Raw genomic sequence first — 16,248 nt, 5'->3', positions numbered from 1 at the left:
AAGGAAAGTACCTTTTTACGCTTCATGACAATTACATGGCACATATGAAGTTGTTTCTCAGTGAATGTGGAACAGGCTCAGTCAAAAGTATTGTATTAAAGGGCTAATTTTGGCTGGGTGCGGTGGCTCACGCCTGTAGTCCTAGCACTTTGGGAGACCGAGGCAGGTGGATCACTTGAGGTCAGGAGTTCAACACCAGCCTGGTCAACATGGCAAAACCTCTACTAAAAATATGAAAAGTTAGCTGGCGTGGTAGCACGTCCCTGTAGTCCCAGTTACTTGGGAAGCTGAGGCAGGAGAATCACTTGAACCTGGGAGGCAGAGGTTGCTGTGAGCCAAGATCGCACCACTGCACTCCAGCCTGGGCGACAGAGCGAGATGCCATCTCAAAAAGATAACAATTTTTTTAAAAAGGTGCTAATTTTGGTTTTTGCTGATAAGTTTTTTCATTTTATTTCCCAATATAATAAGATCTACTTTCTGGTCACATGGGAAAAAAGTTTATTCAACTCAGAGCTGTGTTATGATTAGGAGATCCAAAGAAAGGCTCAGGACAGGAACACCTCCCACCACTTAGCAACTGAGTAAAATGCGTTCGCTACTTGGCAGCAAACACTGCTTCTACTTGAGGGTGAGGCTATCCAAGTTCTGTGGGAATCTGTGTGTGAGTCCCAAGTACCCATGAGTACAATTGGAAAAAGAATCTCTGACTTGTTCTAAGAGTTTAAGCAAGGAGGTAGAGTTTCTAGAAAGAAGAGGAAGGGTTCTGGAAATGACACTATTTTCCAACCAAGTCTTCCAGGTACCTGAGGGAGACCTCGTCAGGCAGGAATCTGGGTTTGCAAAGACTGGAAAGGGTTAACATTAGCAGGACCGGAGGCCTCCACACTCTAGGACTTGGCATTATACTTAGTGTCCTCCTTCAAGTAGTACCTATGGTTGTAAATTAACATTTCTATTGGAATTGACATCCAAACCCCCTGGTCTGGTCCGTCAGACTTTCAACCCTCACAATACTGAGTAGGAATCTTCTGCTGCAGTGTCTCCTCACCGTACCACAATTTCCATTCCTCTCGAACTGTACTGTAAAGGAGATTGTCTTTCCTCACGACACAGCTCACACCCCATGGCACAGGCTTTTCCGACTCCATTATCTGTGCTGACCTCTTCTGAAAACTGGTTCCCTACAGGACACCTTAGGTTTGTTCTCTGGCTGCTTATATTTGTGGCTTGTCTTTCCCACTGGTTTTTGGAAGCCCTTAAAGCCAGAAATGACCTTTCCCTTTTTAACAGAAAGGTGGGTTGTTAAGTAAAGAAGTCCTTTGTATGAGTCTCAAGGTGAGTGGCCTAGCAAGCTATCATTTTTTTTTTTTTTTTTTTTTTTTGAGATAGTGTCACTCCGTTGCCCAGGCTGGAGTGTAATGGTACCATCTCGGCTCACTGCAACCTCCACCTCCTGGGTTCACGCGATTCTCCTGCCTCAGCCTCCCAAGTAGCTGTGATTACAGGCGCACGCCACCAAACACAGCTAATTTTTATATTTTTAGTAGACAGGGTTTCACCATGTTGGCCAGGCTGGTCTCAAACTCCTGACCTCAGGTGATCCACCTGCCTCAGCCTCCCCAAATGCTGGGATTACAGGCATAAGCCACTATGCCTGGCCCCCACTTCTCTAAGCCAGCATCCACATCTGTGAAATGGGTGGCAGGCTGGTGTGAGAATTGAGAATACGCATCAAGTTCCTCTTCACACTAAGTTCTCAAAAAACGAGGTCCTTCTCCTTTTCTCATCTCTAGAATACGCTGATACTCTCTGGATGAAGTAGGTGCTTCCTGAATGGTGTCAGAGCAGTTTGCACTATCATGTGCCAGTGTGCAGCAGTTTAATCTGTAGAAGCCACTGGAAGCCTCATGACCTGAGGCTGAAAACTGAGGGTTAGAATTGCCTTGTTCATCCACATACTCCCACTGCATATGGTGCTTTGTATCCACAGCGTGCTAAGTTTTGTTGGAACAAAAAACGAGATTTCTCCAATGCTACTCAAGTTCACCGGATGGCACAGCCGCTCCTCAGAAGCCCTCAACCACAGACACATAAGCTACTCCCCTTAGGCCCCTGCCCTGAGGTCTCCAAGCCAAAGTGCTCCTCAGCCCTCCATGGCATCTGCCCCTCTGTCCAATGTCAGGCAGAGGCTCCCAGGGTTGGGAAGTAGGAGGGGCTCCTAATAGTGACAGTGGCTGGAGAACTCCAGGGTGGTTTTGAGAATGCAATGGCATCCTTAGCCACTGCAGGAGGACTAACCAGAAAGAGTGGGGAAGAGTCAAGGCCTGGCTTCAGACAGGCCGCAGTGCTCAGCCTTCCTTTCACCCTGATGAGTGTTCTCCCAGTGTCAGAAAGAGGGCAGAACTCTCTGTCAAGTCTTTGAGTCAACTGAATTGAGGAAGAAGGACTGGGACACCAGCCAGAGCCTCCAGGTAAGCTCTGGCATTAGCACTACACAGGACTCAGCACAAACAGAGTAATATGCTCCTGCTGAGTCCAAAAGAGCCACGAGTGTGAAAATGCCAAGTGTGGGCACACAGCCCTAGCCAGAGCCCTGCCTGGTGAGGCTGCTCTTATCATTTGGGAATCTGCTCAATTTTCTAAAAGAAAGCTCCGTTCTACTACACTCAGCATCAAGGGGCAGCTCAGCTGTTTATTAAGTCAGTAGAAAAATGACTGTACATGTTTAAGGTGCAGGAATGAAGATGGGGCAGACTGGGCCCCAGCATCTGAGGCCCCACCCCCATGCCAGAGAGCTCCAGTCCAGAGCCTGAAGTGTGGTCAGCACATGTGAGCTATCTGGATGTCCAAGAATATCTAAGTGTGCTGCCCCCGTAGGGGGCACTGGAATTCCTTGCCCAGCAGCTGGGCCTAAAGAGAAGAGGCTGAGGAAACCAGGCCCTAGAAACGGCCCAGCACGGTGGCTAACAGAGCCATGCGAATGTACATGCCATTCTCAGCCTGGCGGAAGTAGGCTGCGCGGGGGTCCGAGTCCACTTCCACGCTGCAAAAAAAAAAAAAAAAAAAAAGGAAGTGTTACCGTGCAGCCCATGGATAGCCTGTCCAGGACTAAGTCTCCTCCCCTCCACCAGCCCCGAGGCAGTCTCCAACTCTGATGCTGCACCACCTTATCTCGTTGACACGGGGCATCGGGTGCATCACCACCATCTTCTTCTTGGCCCGGGTCATGATGTGGGGAGTGAGGATGAACTGGCCAAAGCACTGCAAGGCAGATGGGGTCCCCCTTAGTGCCTTGGGGTAGGAGTGGCTACAGAGGACACAAGTCTGGGCTCCACTGTGGCCCCCTCCACACCCACATGCAGCTATGGCAACTGTCGGACATGAGCTTTAATAGCTCTGACCCAGCCCTCACCCAGCCTTTCTGTCCTCATATCTGATGCCCTATGGCAGCAGCCCTGGCTTCAGCACTCACAGCTTCATACTCCTGGGTAGAGCCAAATCGTTCCTTCTGGATTCGAGTCATGTAAAGCACATCAGTGTCAGGCAGTGCCTCCTCAATGCTCTCGAATTCCTCCTGGAGGGTGAGGAGAGCCATGGTGGATGCAGCACTGGGCTCTGACTGCCCAACCCACGTCTCCATGGCCTCCAGGCTTGGCTGTGAGGGTCTCACCTGCTTGGTGCCGCGGGAGGCCACAAAGGCCCGCACAGTGGGTGGCATGCGCAGGCTGGGAGGTGCCACGTAGCGCAGGCTGACACGATACTGGGTGAGCAGGCAGGCCAGGGAATGTACTGTGCGTCCGTGCTTCAGGTCACCCACCATTGTGATCTAGGGGAGGAACCCAGTCACCACAGGGATCCCAGACTGGGTGCCCCCCCCGCCCCCCGCTACATCATTTCCAAGCTTTTAAAAGCCCCTGGAGCAGAATGAAGGGCTCCTTGATGCAGCTGTCCTGGACCAGGGTAACCACTTCCTGCCTCCCTCTCTAGATCGTCCCCTGGCAGGGCCCCAACCCCTGCCACCACCCTCACCGTCATGCCATTGACAGTTCCCAGCTCCTCACGGATGGTGAAGATGTCCAGCAGGGCCTGGGTGGGGTGCTCTCCGACCCCATCCCCAGCATTGATCACTGGCCTCCGGCAGTGCTTGGCGGCCAGCTGAAAAAAAGGGGAAAATCCTGTCTTTTGCAGCTCCGAGGCCCCCCAACTGCCAGTCCCACTCTTCCAGGGTCCCCTCACTCATCTGGCCCAACCTGAGACTTGCAGTCACAGAAAATGTGGGTAGAAGGGTTCTCAAGTCCCTGGGTCCAGCCTTCTTAACCCCATCTCGGTACCCAGGCTGGCCTTACCTCCACTGCTCCAGGCTGGGGGTGCCGGAGCACGACGACATCAGCATAGCAGCTCATGGTCTGCACGGAGTCAGCCAGGGATTCGCCCTTCTGGACAGACGATGTGGCTTCTGAGAAGCTGAGCACAGCACCTCCCAGCCGGGCCATGGCTGCTGCAAAGGAGCTGCTGGTCCGTGTGCTCACTTCATAGAACATGGAAGCCATGACCTTCCCCTGGGGAGAGAGCAAGGTGGAAGGTGTACGTATGCGTGTCCACCCTGGGGGAACCACAGGTGGGCACCACCACCCCAAGTGATATTTGAGGGATGCTTTGAGGACCCTTCTGCACCTAAAGCTTCCCTGTGACCTGTCAGAGCCTTGACGTTTCCACCACTGGTGTCACTCTGAGCTAAAGGCTCTGCCTCCAGAAAACCACCCATCATTAAGTGTTTGAATGAGCTGGGAAAGGAGGACATACCCTAACTCTCTCCTGTGATTGCAGCAGCCCAGACCAGAAGACCCCACTAGTGGAGTGATAGTCTCATGCTCAGGGCCTCCCAAGCCAGCTAAATCCTGCTTTGGGGAGGGAAAATGTTGGGGCGAAGATCTACAGCAGCAGAGGGATGGACTAACATAAGGAGACAGGATGGCAGGGGGAAGACCCACTCTGACCACTGTGCAGCCCTGCCCTGATGCTGCCCAAGGGCAGGCAATGGCTTGGACCCTACCCCCGGCCCTGATCCTGACCTTCAGGATGTCGAGGCTCCGCTCCTTCTGCACCATCATACGCAGTGTGTGTGCCACATTGAACAGGTGAGACATCTAAGAAAGAGCCCAAGTTAGCTATAAAGGTCCTAGCCCCCGCTTTCCAAATCCTCAAAGCTCTGGGTGGTCCCATCCTCCCTGCCCCAGGCACCTGATCCTTGGTGAACTGCTGGACGGACAGGATATGTTGGCCCACTAATGAGTGCAGCAGGGGTGAGGTCTGGGGGTGCAGCAGGCCAGGGGTCCCCAGGTTCTGGGGAGATGCCTGTCTAGGTACTGGTGGTAGAGGGTAGCAGGTGCCATCAGGGGTTCCCATCAGCTCTGCAGTGAGGGATGGGGCAGAAGAGGCTGGTCAGAGGGTTCCTCCTACCAAGGCCAGATCAGAGGTCCCCGAGGTGAGTGTGTGTCAGGGTGGAGTCTCACCTGGCTCAGTCACCTTCCGAGAGGACTTCTCCTTCGGTTCCTCAGCTGCAAACAGGACAAGAGGACAAATATATATTTATGGCTGAGGTTTGGAAAGAAATCCCATATTCCCAGGAACTCTGAATCATAGTGTATGTGTTAAAGCAATTCACAACACAGTAATATAGCAGGTTAGGGGAGGGCAGGGGACTACGGCAGCTCTGGGGACAGACAGGTGGCTTCCATGGGGCTGTGTTGTATGGGAGCAGTGGTGCCCTCCCGGGGCTCTCCCAGTTGGCAAAGGCATCCTAGGCAAGAGGAACGGCCAGACTCACACCAACCAACAACCTGGATTTACCCCACGCTCTGCTGCCCCGTGGGATCCCAGCTCCTGGGCGGAGGAACACAGCTGCCCACAACAAAAAAGGGCATGTGAGAAGTTGTGAGACGTCTACTCACACTGGGAGACTTGTTTAGGCAAAGGATGGCACAGCAGATCAGACAAGGATAAAGGGATGGAGAGGAGGACATGTAAGTAGAGAAAGGTGAGGCGCTGGGAAGAAGTGGATCCTGTCCCTACACAGCCTGAGTCACAGGAACCCCACTCTTACCTGGCAAACCTGGGTCGGAGGCTCGATGGATTCGGGGCGGCAGATGGAAGCGGCCATCAGGAAGCCCTGGGATGCCACGGCGGGGCCTTTCAGGTGTCTGGAGGGTAACAATGGCCCAGAGTTTTTTTTTTTTTTGTCTTTTTCTTCTGAGATGGAGTCCCGCTGTGTCATTCAGGCTGGAGTGCAGTGGCGTGACCTTCTGGGTTCAAGCAATTCTCCTACCTCAGCCTCCCAAGTAGCTGGGATTACAGACGTGCACCACCACGCCTGGCTAAATTTTGTATTTTTAGTAGAGATGGGGTTTCACCATGTTGGCTAGGCTGGTCTTAAACTCCTGATCTCAGGTGATCCGCTGCCTTGGCCTCCCAAAGTGCTGGGATTACAGGCATGAGCCACTGCATCTGGCCAGGCCCAGCGTTTTTAAAAAGTAATTGGCCCAGCCGGGTTAAGAGATCGAGACCATCCTGGCTAAAACGGTGAAACCCCATCTCTACTAAAAATACAAAAAATTAGCCGGGTGTGGTGGCACGCACCTATAGTCCCAGCTACTCAGGAGGCTGAGGCAGGAGAATCACCTGAACCCAAGAGGCGGAGGTTGCAGCAAGCTGAGATCGCACCACTGCACTCCAGCCTGGGAGACAGAGCAAGACTGTCTCAAAAAGAAAAAAAAAAAAAAAGTAATTGACCCAACCCCACTTCAAATTCAGTCCCTCAAGAAAACCCCAACTGTTCCTGAACCACCAATGAAAATGTTCAAGTTGTTTATCCTGCCCTGGGACTAACACCTCCCAGCCCCCTAGCCACTAGTAGTGTAGATACCGTGGTCATCTCACTGGTGGTAGGGGCTGAGGGTGGGAGCTGAGGAACAGCCCCCTGTGGCCACTTCCGTACATCCTGTCCATAGCCTGGGGGCACCAGAACCTGCAGGCAGAAGGCAGGGCACTCAGGAGGGAGCAGAGAGAACTCAGGTCCTAAAGGGGTGGATGTCAGCAAGGACAAAACGTGCCTTGAGGGAACTGTGCCCCCAACCCCTGGTCCAGGGCAGTGGTGCACATAGTGGGACAGTGTAGATGTGCCGGGTAGGAAATAAATGAATGTGGTGTGGAAGAGGGCACTACTGAGATCAGGCAGGGGCTACTTGCGTACCTGCCCGTCGATATAGGCAACTTCCCCTCGTAAGACCACACGGCGGACGGTGCCCTTCACCTTCTGCCCTTCAAAAGGTGTCCAGTGGGCCTTGGAGAAGGGCATGTGGCTGGGGATTGTCCACTCATGCTCCAGATCCACCTGCCCAGAGGACATGGGTTATGGTAGGGAAAGGCTCCCCAGAGAACAGATCCTAGGGCTGGAGAACTCCCCTCCTGCTCTGGGCCTCATCCCCACACCTCCACATAGGTGTCCTCCTGTGGGGGCAGGTGAAAGATGCGCCGAGGATTGTGGTGCAATCGCTGTAGTAGGTCGTCCAGGCTGAGCCGGCCCTCGCTTACAGCTGTCAGCAGTAGTGGCAGCATGGTCTCTAACCCTGGGAACCCAGGTGGGGGCCTGGACCCACACTTCTCCTCCAAGGTATGGGGAGCTGGAAGAAAGAAAGCCATTACCCTCAGGACCAATCACCTCTACGTCTGGGAAGTCACCCACACCCCAGGACTGCACTTCAACAACCTCCTTACGCTCACTACCACTCCCGATGCTCATTTTTTCTGGGAACTGGAAATGAGGGCAACAGGACTGCTGCCATCTTCTGGAACCCACACTTTTACCCATGTGTTCTTTCATTTGCAGTTTTACTCACTGGCTCATTGATTCTTTCAACAAGTATTTATCAGGCACCTATCACAGACCAGGCACCCTAGAGGCTAGGGTCTCATACAGATGAAGACCCTGTCCTTGTAGAGTCCTGAGGCCTGGCCTGGTTCCCATTTTCTTGCTAGGGCTGTTCCACAAGCCCCACTGGGCAGAGGAGGTACATGCTGGATTCTCTCACCATGGTCTGAGGCAAAGCAGTCGATGACAGCCATGTTCTCCCACAGGGCTTCCACATCCTGGCGGGAGCCAAGCTCAGGCCGGACCTCCCCCTTCCCAGGCCCTAGGCGCTCCAGGTCATCATGGTTTAGGAACAGGTGATGGGGAGCCACCTCACAGGTCACCGGCAAGCCCCGTGCCTTTGCAGCTTTAATTAGCAGGATCTGAGGAACAATGGGAAGATCCAAAAGAGGCACCATCCATATGCCCTGACCTACACAAAGTCCCATTGGCCAACATCCCTGCTTAAAAAATGATGATGTAGACCTGCAAGGGCGCTGGCTCGAGACCCTCCTCCCACTGGCTCGAGACTGTCCTCCCGCTGTCTCCTGCCCCCAAGGACTACCCGACTACCCTGACCTTCGGTGTTACTAGGAAAGCAACAGAGACAGCAGGAACTCTGGTATACTCTTACCTCCTCCTTCCGTGCCACGTGACATATGTGCACTGAGCGCTGAGTGAGCTGAGCCACCATGAGGACAGCAGCCATAGTTTGCTGCTCTGCGTGAGCCACAATGGGGAGGTGAGAGGGCCATGTCTCGAAATGCTGAGAGCAGAAAGAACTGATGAGTGCAGAATTCTTACTGTGCTCATCAGAGCCCAGAACCCCCAGGAGCTACCCTGAATCCTCACTGCTAGGGGCCCACAAGCCAGGAGACACTGGGTGGTGGCCTCCTGCCACATGCACACTCCCTACCTCCATCCACTGGACTACGCTGTCCAGCCGCAGCTCAGAGAAGGTCTCATTGAGGTAAAGCTTCAGCCCAGCTGCAGACCCGGCCACGGTGCCCAACATTCCTGCATTTTCAGACGAGGCCCCAAGGAATAAGGCAAAGTCGCAGCGGGCGCTAGCCTCTGCTAGCTGGAGAGGATACAGAGTTAAGGCTCATTGGCACCCATGCCCACACAGGCTAGTCTGGCACCAGTGGCCTGGGCCCATGGGGAGGGGCAGAAGGAAAAGGGCTCAGGGAAGCAAGGGTGGCTGGTGGGGGCATGTGGGTCTCCAATACCAGGAAGAGGGGTGCAGTGGCTCACCTTCTGGGCCAGGGCCAGAGCAGGGGCATCAATGATGGGGGGCCGGGTATTAGGCATGGCACACACCATGGTGATACCCCCAGCCAGGGCAGCAGCTGTGCCTGAGGCAAAGTCCTCCTTATGTGTCCCACCTGGTTCCCGCAGGTGCACATGGACATCAATCAATCCTGGGATAAAATGGAAGCAGCAAGATTACAGGAAGATTCATACAGAAGGATGAGCTGGACACGGTGGCTCACGCCTGTAATCCTAGCACTTTGGGAGGCCGCGGCAGGTGGATCACCTGAGGTCAGGAGTTCGAGACCAACCTGACCAACATGGTGAAACCCCGTCTCTACCAAAAATACAAAAATTAGCCTGGCATGGTAGCACACTCCTGTAATCCCAGCTACTTGGGAGGCTGAGGCAGGAGAATCGCTTGAACCTGGGGGGCAGAAGTTGTAGTGAACCGTTATTGCACACCACTCCCTCTCAAAAAAAAAAAAAAAGGTCCTCAGACAGGCCACTGTGGACACTGTGGATCAAGGAATGAAAGATTGAGAAAGATTCTGGGGTCTTCACAGTCTGTGCAGTCCAGGACAGAGTGTGGGACCCCCAGCCATCCTTCATCACACTGAGGGCCTCTATGCCAGCGGCTGCCAGTGTCCAAAAGCCAAGTTCTCCCCAAAGACTTACCTGGCAGTCGCACAAGCTTTTGGGAGGTCATACAGTCAACGTGCACCTTCAAAGGAGGGGCTGGCCCGATCTGGCCTAGGGCCTGCAAGTGGAAAGCAGTCAGCTTTGATTTAAGGGAAGGGTGATCCTGGGAGTTGTAGGGAGAGATGTGGGTTTTCCCATAAACCAGGCTCCGCACTCTCTATACCCACCGTCTCTCCCTCTGTAGCCACGAAGCTTTATTACTAGCATGACTGTTCCATACTCACTCCTCCATCAACACCGGCAATCTCCCTCCCAGCACGTGGGTCTCAGTTACCTCCACAAAGAGTTTGGTGCACTTGATATCGATGATTAGGGGCACGGAAAAGTCAGCGGCCAAGCGCCGGGTGCGGTAGCCCTTGGTGACAAAGGAAGAGAGACGCCGGCCCCCAGCTCCACGCATGGACAGGTTAATCACCAGCTCGAAGTTTTTCTCAGCTAGCTGCTCCAGGATGCTCCGCTGTGGTGGGCACTCACCATCCACGGCCTCCTCAAAGTGCCAGTCCACAGCTGTTACCTGCCAACCCGGAGTCAAAGTCAAGGCCAAGCTGAGCCTGGCAGGGGTCAGGAAAGCTAACCTTAAGGGAGAGGAGCTGGCCCAGGAGCCCATGATGAGGAGACTGAGGACCCAAAGGGTGGGGACCGAGGGCTGCCTCTATTTGATATTGGCAAAGTATATTTCTTGACAGGAAAGATATCTACACTAAGTAAATAGGTTACCAAGGACTAGGTGCAGTATGAGCTCACATATATGTACACAGAGAAAATTCTGGAAGGAAAAATATCAGAATAGTGGTAGAGAGACTGTAAGAGACTTTTCTCTTTGCTTCCTGTGTATTCTGCTTTCTACATGGAATATAGCTTATTAGTATAACGGTAATAATAAAAGCAAGGGAATAGGAGATAATCCTTTTTTTTTTTGAGACAGCATCTCACTGTTTCCCAGGCTGGAGTGCAACGGTGCATTCACTGCACACTCACAGCTCACTGCAGCCTCTACCTCCTGGGCTCAAGAGAGTCTCCTGCCTCAACCTCCTGAGTATCTGGGACTACAGGCATATGCCACCATGCTCGGCCCAGATAATTCTTTGGTGCAGTATTTTCACCCCCTTCGGGAAGGGCAGCAGTGGGATAGGTTGCCAGAGTTCCTGTACCTTGACTCCATGCTCAGTGTAGAAGTCAGCTGTGCCGAGACTGGCATAGAGGCTGTAGCCCAGGCTCTCCAGTAGTCGCACAGTTGGGAGCAGCTCACTTTTGTTCTGAAACCAAACAGAAGGATGAAATTGTTTTCTTCCTGTCTTCCATTTCAAGGTCAGCCCTGGCTCGGGGAGCCACGGCCCTTGGGAAGTCCACATGGATTCTGGTACCTTATAGCTGCCAATGGTCAGCAGGATATTCTTCTTGGGGATCTTAAAGCCAGTGCTTAGCATGGCCTTGAGGTATGCCTCGCAGCGGCTCTCCCCAAAGCCGGCTACCTCCCCAGTACTGGTCATTTCCACACCCAACACCACGTCAGCACCCGCCAAGCGGGAGAAGGAGAACTGAGGCACCTAAAGGAGCAGGAGGGAAGAGAGAGGGCCAAGGTGTGAGAGGACCTCCTCCCTCAACAGCAGAGACGGACACAGTCCCCTGTTCTTGATCTCATCTGAATGGCAGGGTCAGCCTGCCCTCTCTGTGTACCCTACTGCTTTCCAAACATACTTGGGGTCGTTCCTCAGGTTCTGCTTAGGATGTGCCCTTGCAAATAAAAAACCTTACAAGCTCTGCAAATAAAAAACCTTAACCATCCTTCAAAACTCAATTCAAATAACACCCCTTCCCTCAAGTCTTCCCAGATCACCCCTCTCGGAAGCAGCACCTCCTGTCTCTGAACTCCTCCAGCGTTCTGTTTATAGGTCGAATATGTAGTTTTATCACAGACTGTTCTATACCAAAGTTTTTTTGGGGATGCAACTTCTCTTCCCTCCCATTACCATAAAGTAAGCTCCTAAGGGACAATGACCACCTCATTACCCCCATGATCCAGCAATGCCTTGCAGTCGGTGCCTGGTTTACATGCTGATTGATAACTCTGTGTGGTGAGTGACCTCTCTCCCGCTATTCTTCTGCTAACCCCAAGGGTTTCAATATTCCTTACCTTTACTCCCACGACTCCAGAACCAGTCATTAGCCCCACAGGTTCCACTTCTTCCCCCATGATGACTCGCGTGGCCAAGGCTACTAGGTCCACGCCCAGTGTCTTGGAAACGAAGGGGAATGAGCGAGAGACCCGTACGTTGCATTCAATAACTTTCAGCTGGTCATCCTGGGGCAGAGAAGACTGGTCAGACCTTCTGCAGGATGGCCTTGCTGACACTATCTATAGGCCTAGACTCTTCCTCTCAGTCACCAGTCTCTGGGGGAATCAGACTGAGCAGGGTTCAGGCTGACTAACTGTCATAAGCCCCAACACCATTAGCTCCAGCTATAGCCCCTTCCCTCCAGCTTCCCTGCCTACTTAGATGAAGGTAGGAGACAGTACAGGGCTTCATGGCACTGTGGCCCTTTAATTCTTTCCTTTAGCCTTATTACCTTGGCAATGAGCTGCAGATTGAAGGGTCCTGTGACCTGTAGCTCCTGGCCCACAGCATGCACAATGGCTTTGATCCGCTCCAGAGTTTTGGCAGTTATATCTTGTGGGGGGGTCACCAGCGTGGCATCACCTGAATGCACACCTGCATTCTCCACATGCTCAGAGATGGCGACGGCTGCCACCACACCATCAGAGGCCACAGCATCCACGTCAATCTCCTAGTGGGGGGGGGGGGGGACACAGACAGTGTGACGTACGGCCACTTTCTTCTCCCACTTACTCTAGGATTATCTCTTCCTTTACCGAGCCCCACATAGCCCACTGTTCCCAGCCCCGGTGCCTATGATTCTGCTGGACCAGAGAAGGAAGCCTCCTCCAGGGCTGGCAGCACGCCCTCAGAGGCTTCGCTGTCCGCAGCCTCCCACCTTAGCCTCCTGGATGAACTTGGAGATGACCACAGGATGCTCTTTGGAGACGGCTGCTGCGCTGCTCAGAAAGCGCTCCAGGTCCCCATCCGTGTAGGCCACATTCATAGCAGCACCACTCAGCACATAGGAGGGGCGCACCACACAGGGGTACCCCACAGTCTGGCAGAACTGGCGAGCAGACTACAGGAGGCAGGGAGCTTAGCTGGGTTGTTCACACTCACCCCCAAGAATCATCCAGCCTCCAGGTATCCCACCAGGTCCCAGCCCACCTCGAGGTCACTGAGCTCCCTCCACTGAGGCTGGCTGATACCAATGGTGTCAAGGAGCCGGGAAAACTTGAAACGGTTCTCAGCCGAGTCGATGGCTTCAGGAGAGGTGCCCAGCACCCGGCACTGCTGCCGATGCAACGCCATGGCCATGTTGTTGGGCAGCTGTCCACCCATGGATAGGATCACACCTTCGGGGTTCTCGAGCTCATAGATGTCCATTACCACCTACAGTGCAGGGGAAGAAACAAGCGGTGGCAGCAAAAGAGGGCAGGAATCTGAGCCTTCCTGCTTACTGTTTCCCTCAGCCCCCACCAAGTTTAAAAGAATCTGAGGTCAGCCAGCTGTTCCACTCGACCCTGGCCACCCAAGCTACCAGGAAGCCCCCATTCCCCCTCACCTCAAAAGAGATCTCATCAAAGTAGAGTCGATCACACATGTCATAGTCGGTGCTGACTGTCTCTGGGTTATAGTTCACCATGATGGTCTTATACCCCATCTGCAAGAGGGAGGGGAAGGGTACTTAGCAGTCAGGAAAATCATGGAGAAACTAAGCCAAAGCCCCTACTTCAGAGAGTGCCAGCACAGCTTCCTCTGAAAGAGCTGTACAAGATCCCTGCCTTGGGAGGGAAGGAGGTACAAAGTGTTGGGGAAGAGATTCATGTACCATGTGGGGCATGAGAGATGGCCTAAAAGGACCCCCGCCCCAAAGCTCTACGACCAAAGTAAGTGATGGCAATTAATAGGAAATGCCAGGATCAGTACCAAGCAATTGCTAGAGATAAACAAAACAGCAAAGAAACTGGAATGAAAATGAACTCTCTGACCTTTCGGAGCTGCTGGATGCAGCCTACAGCACACCAGTCAAATTCAACGCTGGAGCCAATACGGTAGACGCCAGAGCCAAGGACTAAGACATGAGGTGTTCGAAAGGTGAGGTCGTGGGTGGTGCCCCAGTATGTTAGGTACAGGTAATTTGTCTGGGCTGGCCATTCAGCTGCAACTGTGTCAATCTGTTTCACCGCTGGACAGATCCCCAGTTCTTGACGCAGCTTGCGAACAGCCAGCTCTGTGCTAAAATAGAAGAAGGGTCTGAAACACAGGTCCAGGGAGTAGGGTACAGACTGATAGAGGGTTGAGACCCCAGGGCAGGGATGAGAAAAAATGTCCTTGGAACCAAGGTCAGAAGCCTCTAAAGCTCCCCACACTCTCCTTCCTCCCTCCCAAGGGTCCCTCACTGATACAAAGGTTCTGCCCCACATTTCTCAGCTGGAAGCTCTCATTGCCACCTCTGACCTCAGAACTGCAAGGGCAATCTGCTTGTCTGAGAAGCCAAGACACTTGGCCTGTTGCAGCAGGTCTGGGGACAAAGGCTGTCCACGGTGTTGTTCTAGCAGCTGGGCATGTGTGATGATATGCTTCATTCGGTGCAGGAACCAGCGGTCGATGCGTGTGAGCTCATACAGGCGGTCCACCGAATAACCAGACCACAGAGCAGCTGCCACCACAAAAATCCGCTTATCTGTTGGAGTCTCCAACTCCTGATAGAAAGGGGGTAGACAGAGGGAAGCTACTGCCAGCCCATCTAAAAGCCTGAGCATGCGTAGCTACCACTGTCTCAGGAAGGGGAAACTGTACACCAGAGCACAGGATGTGTAATTGCAAAAACCTGGATACCAATCCTGGGTCTACCTCTCACTGGCTATGTGGCTTTGAGTAATTTCTAGAACCTAAGTCTCAGTTTCCTCATCTGTAAAAACAAGTCTAGTAATACATCCTTGCATGATAATGAGACATCTCAAAATTCTCAGCAAAGTGAAAACAAAGCAAATGTCCAATGATGACTGCTGCTAGTGTTACTGGTAACAAGCTCGTGGTCTGGGAGCAATGAGAAGCAGGGTCTATCTTAGGGGTGTTACCAGGGGAGGGGAACAACTTACCTCATCGCTGACTGGTTTCACTGTGTGATCAAAGCCCACACAGTTCTCATCCACCATGCGCAGGGCCTTCTGGAAGGCCTCCTCAAATGAACGCCCAATGCCCATGACTTCACCTGGAAGAACAGAATGGAAGGACTGAAGGTGTGGAGGTGGAAAGGGTGGAAGGAGGGCACTGCCCATAATGCCTATGGTTTATAGTCAAGACTCTGGGAGATTCCCAAGGCAAGTCACATGATGGTGGGATTCATGGTGTTTCACGATTAAGAAATCTTAATGGCTGGGCGCGGTGGCTCCCGCCTGTAATCCCAGCACTTTGGGAGGCCAAGGCGGGCGGATCACAAGGTCAGGAGATCGAGACCATCCTGGCTAACATAGTGAAACCCCGTATCTATTGAAAACACAAAGAAATTAGCCGGGCATGGTGGTGGGCCCCTGTAGTCCCAGCTACTCGGGAAGCTGTGGCAGAATGGTGTGAACCTGGGAGGCAGAGCTTGCAGTGAACAGAGATCGCGCCACTGCACTCCAGCCTGGGGAACAAAGCGAGACTCCCTCTCATACAAAACAAAACAAAACAAGAAAAGAAATCTTAACTTACAGCCATTTTCATGGATAAGCTCAGGTTTTGTGCTTATCAATGAATACGGAATCAATATGCCTAAAACGGGCATGGGGATACTGGAACATACCCCATATACTGGATACTGGAAGTTTATCACAGTGGCCCAAACCACTGATAGCTGTCCAGTTATTGGGCTTGATTTATTCACATAACGATAACACCATCTGGAATTCCTTTTTTTTTTGAGACAGAGTCTTGCTCTGTCGCCCAGGCTGGAGTGCAGTGGCCGGATCTCAGCTCACTGCAAGCTCCGCCTCCCAGGTTTACGCCATTCTCCTGCCTCAGCCTCCCAAGTGGCTGGGACTACAGGTGCCCGCCACCTCGCCCAGCTAGTTTTTTGTACTTTTTAGTAGAGACGGGGCTTTACCGGGTTAGCCAGGATGGTCTCGATCTCCTGACCTCGTGATCTGCCCGTCTCGGCCTCCCAAAGTGCTGGGATTACAGGCTTGAGCCACCGCGCCTGGCCGACCATCTGGAATTCTTTAAAACTTTTTAAAAAAGTGTAGACAATAGGAAGATGAGTCCTACTACTCATCCACGCAAAGTAAATCACATTTACAACCA

The 16,248-nt window shown here is 52.8% G+C and overlaps 1 protein-coding gene across 2 annotated transcripts in view; it reads right to left on the bottom strand.

Moving 5' to 3' along the window:
- Positions 1–2,673: 2,673 nt before the first annotated feature.
- The window catches only part of CAD (carbamoyl-phosphate synthetase 2, aspartate transcarbamylase, and dihydroorotase), a 28,184-nt gene continuing 14,609 nt past the window's right edge, over positions 2,674–16,248 (bottom strand). Inside the window, exons 16-44 of one of the 2 annotated variants that reach the window (XM_010371241.2) lie at positions 15,066–15,178; positions 14,422–14,666; positions 13,953–14,199; positions 13,526–13,624; positions 13,129–13,353; positions 12,857–13,039; positions 12,431–12,649; positions 11,997–12,164; positions 11,227–11,409; positions 11,014–11,118; positions 10,137–10,376; positions 9,839–9,920; positions 9,164–9,330; positions 8,826–8,990; positions 8,544–8,675; positions 8,091–8,292; positions 7,492–7,682; positions 7,253–7,393; positions 6,926–7,027; positions 6,107–6,203; positions 5,517–5,561; positions 5,245–5,414; positions 5,076–5,150; positions 4,350–4,562; positions 4,033–4,158; positions 3,674–3,829; positions 3,476–3,577; positions 3,170–3,264; positions 2,674–3,046 (exon numbers count right to left, since the gene is read on the bottom strand). In XM_010371241.2, coding sequence (XP_010369543.1) covers positions 2,944–3,046; positions 3,170–3,264; positions 3,476–3,577; positions 3,674–3,829; positions 4,033–4,158; positions 4,350–4,562; positions 5,076–5,150; positions 5,245–5,414; positions 5,517–5,561; positions 6,107–6,203; positions 6,926–7,027; positions 7,253–7,393; positions 7,492–7,682; positions 8,091–8,292; positions 8,544–8,675; positions 8,826–8,990; positions 9,164–9,330; positions 9,839–9,920; positions 10,137–10,376; positions 11,014–11,118; positions 11,227–11,409; positions 11,997–12,164; positions 12,431–12,649; positions 12,857–13,039; positions 13,129–13,353; positions 13,526–13,624; positions 13,953–14,199; positions 14,422–14,666; positions 15,066–15,178 — 4,391 coding nt within the window. In that variant the 3' untranslated portion in view covers positions 2,674–2,943. Of the gene's footprint in view, positions 3,047–3,169; positions 3,265–3,475; positions 3,830–4,032; positions 4,159–4,349; positions 4,563–5,075; positions 5,151–5,244; positions 5,415–5,516; positions 5,562–6,106; positions 6,204–6,925; positions 7,028–7,252; positions 7,394–7,491; positions 7,683–8,090; positions 8,293–8,543; positions 8,676–8,825; positions 8,991–9,163; positions 9,331–9,838; positions 9,921–10,136; positions 10,377–11,013; positions 11,119–11,226; positions 11,410–11,996; positions 12,165–12,430; positions 12,650–12,856; positions 13,040–13,128; positions 13,354–13,525; positions 13,625–13,952; positions 14,200–14,421; positions 14,667–15,065; positions 15,179–16,248 lie in introns of both variants that reach the window. The other variant, XM_030920687.1, reaches the window with a different exon arrangement.

Source organism: Rhinopithecus roxellana, chromosome 17 (assembly GCF_007565055.1).
Source record: "Rhinopithecus roxellana isolate Shanxi Qingling chromosome 17, ASM756505v1, whole genome shotgun sequence".
Classification (NCBI taxonomy): Eukaryota; Metazoa; Chordata; class Mammalia; order Primates; family Cercopithecidae; genus Rhinopithecus; species Rhinopithecus roxellana.
This window is presented reverse-complemented; position numbering and strand designations above follow the sequence as displayed.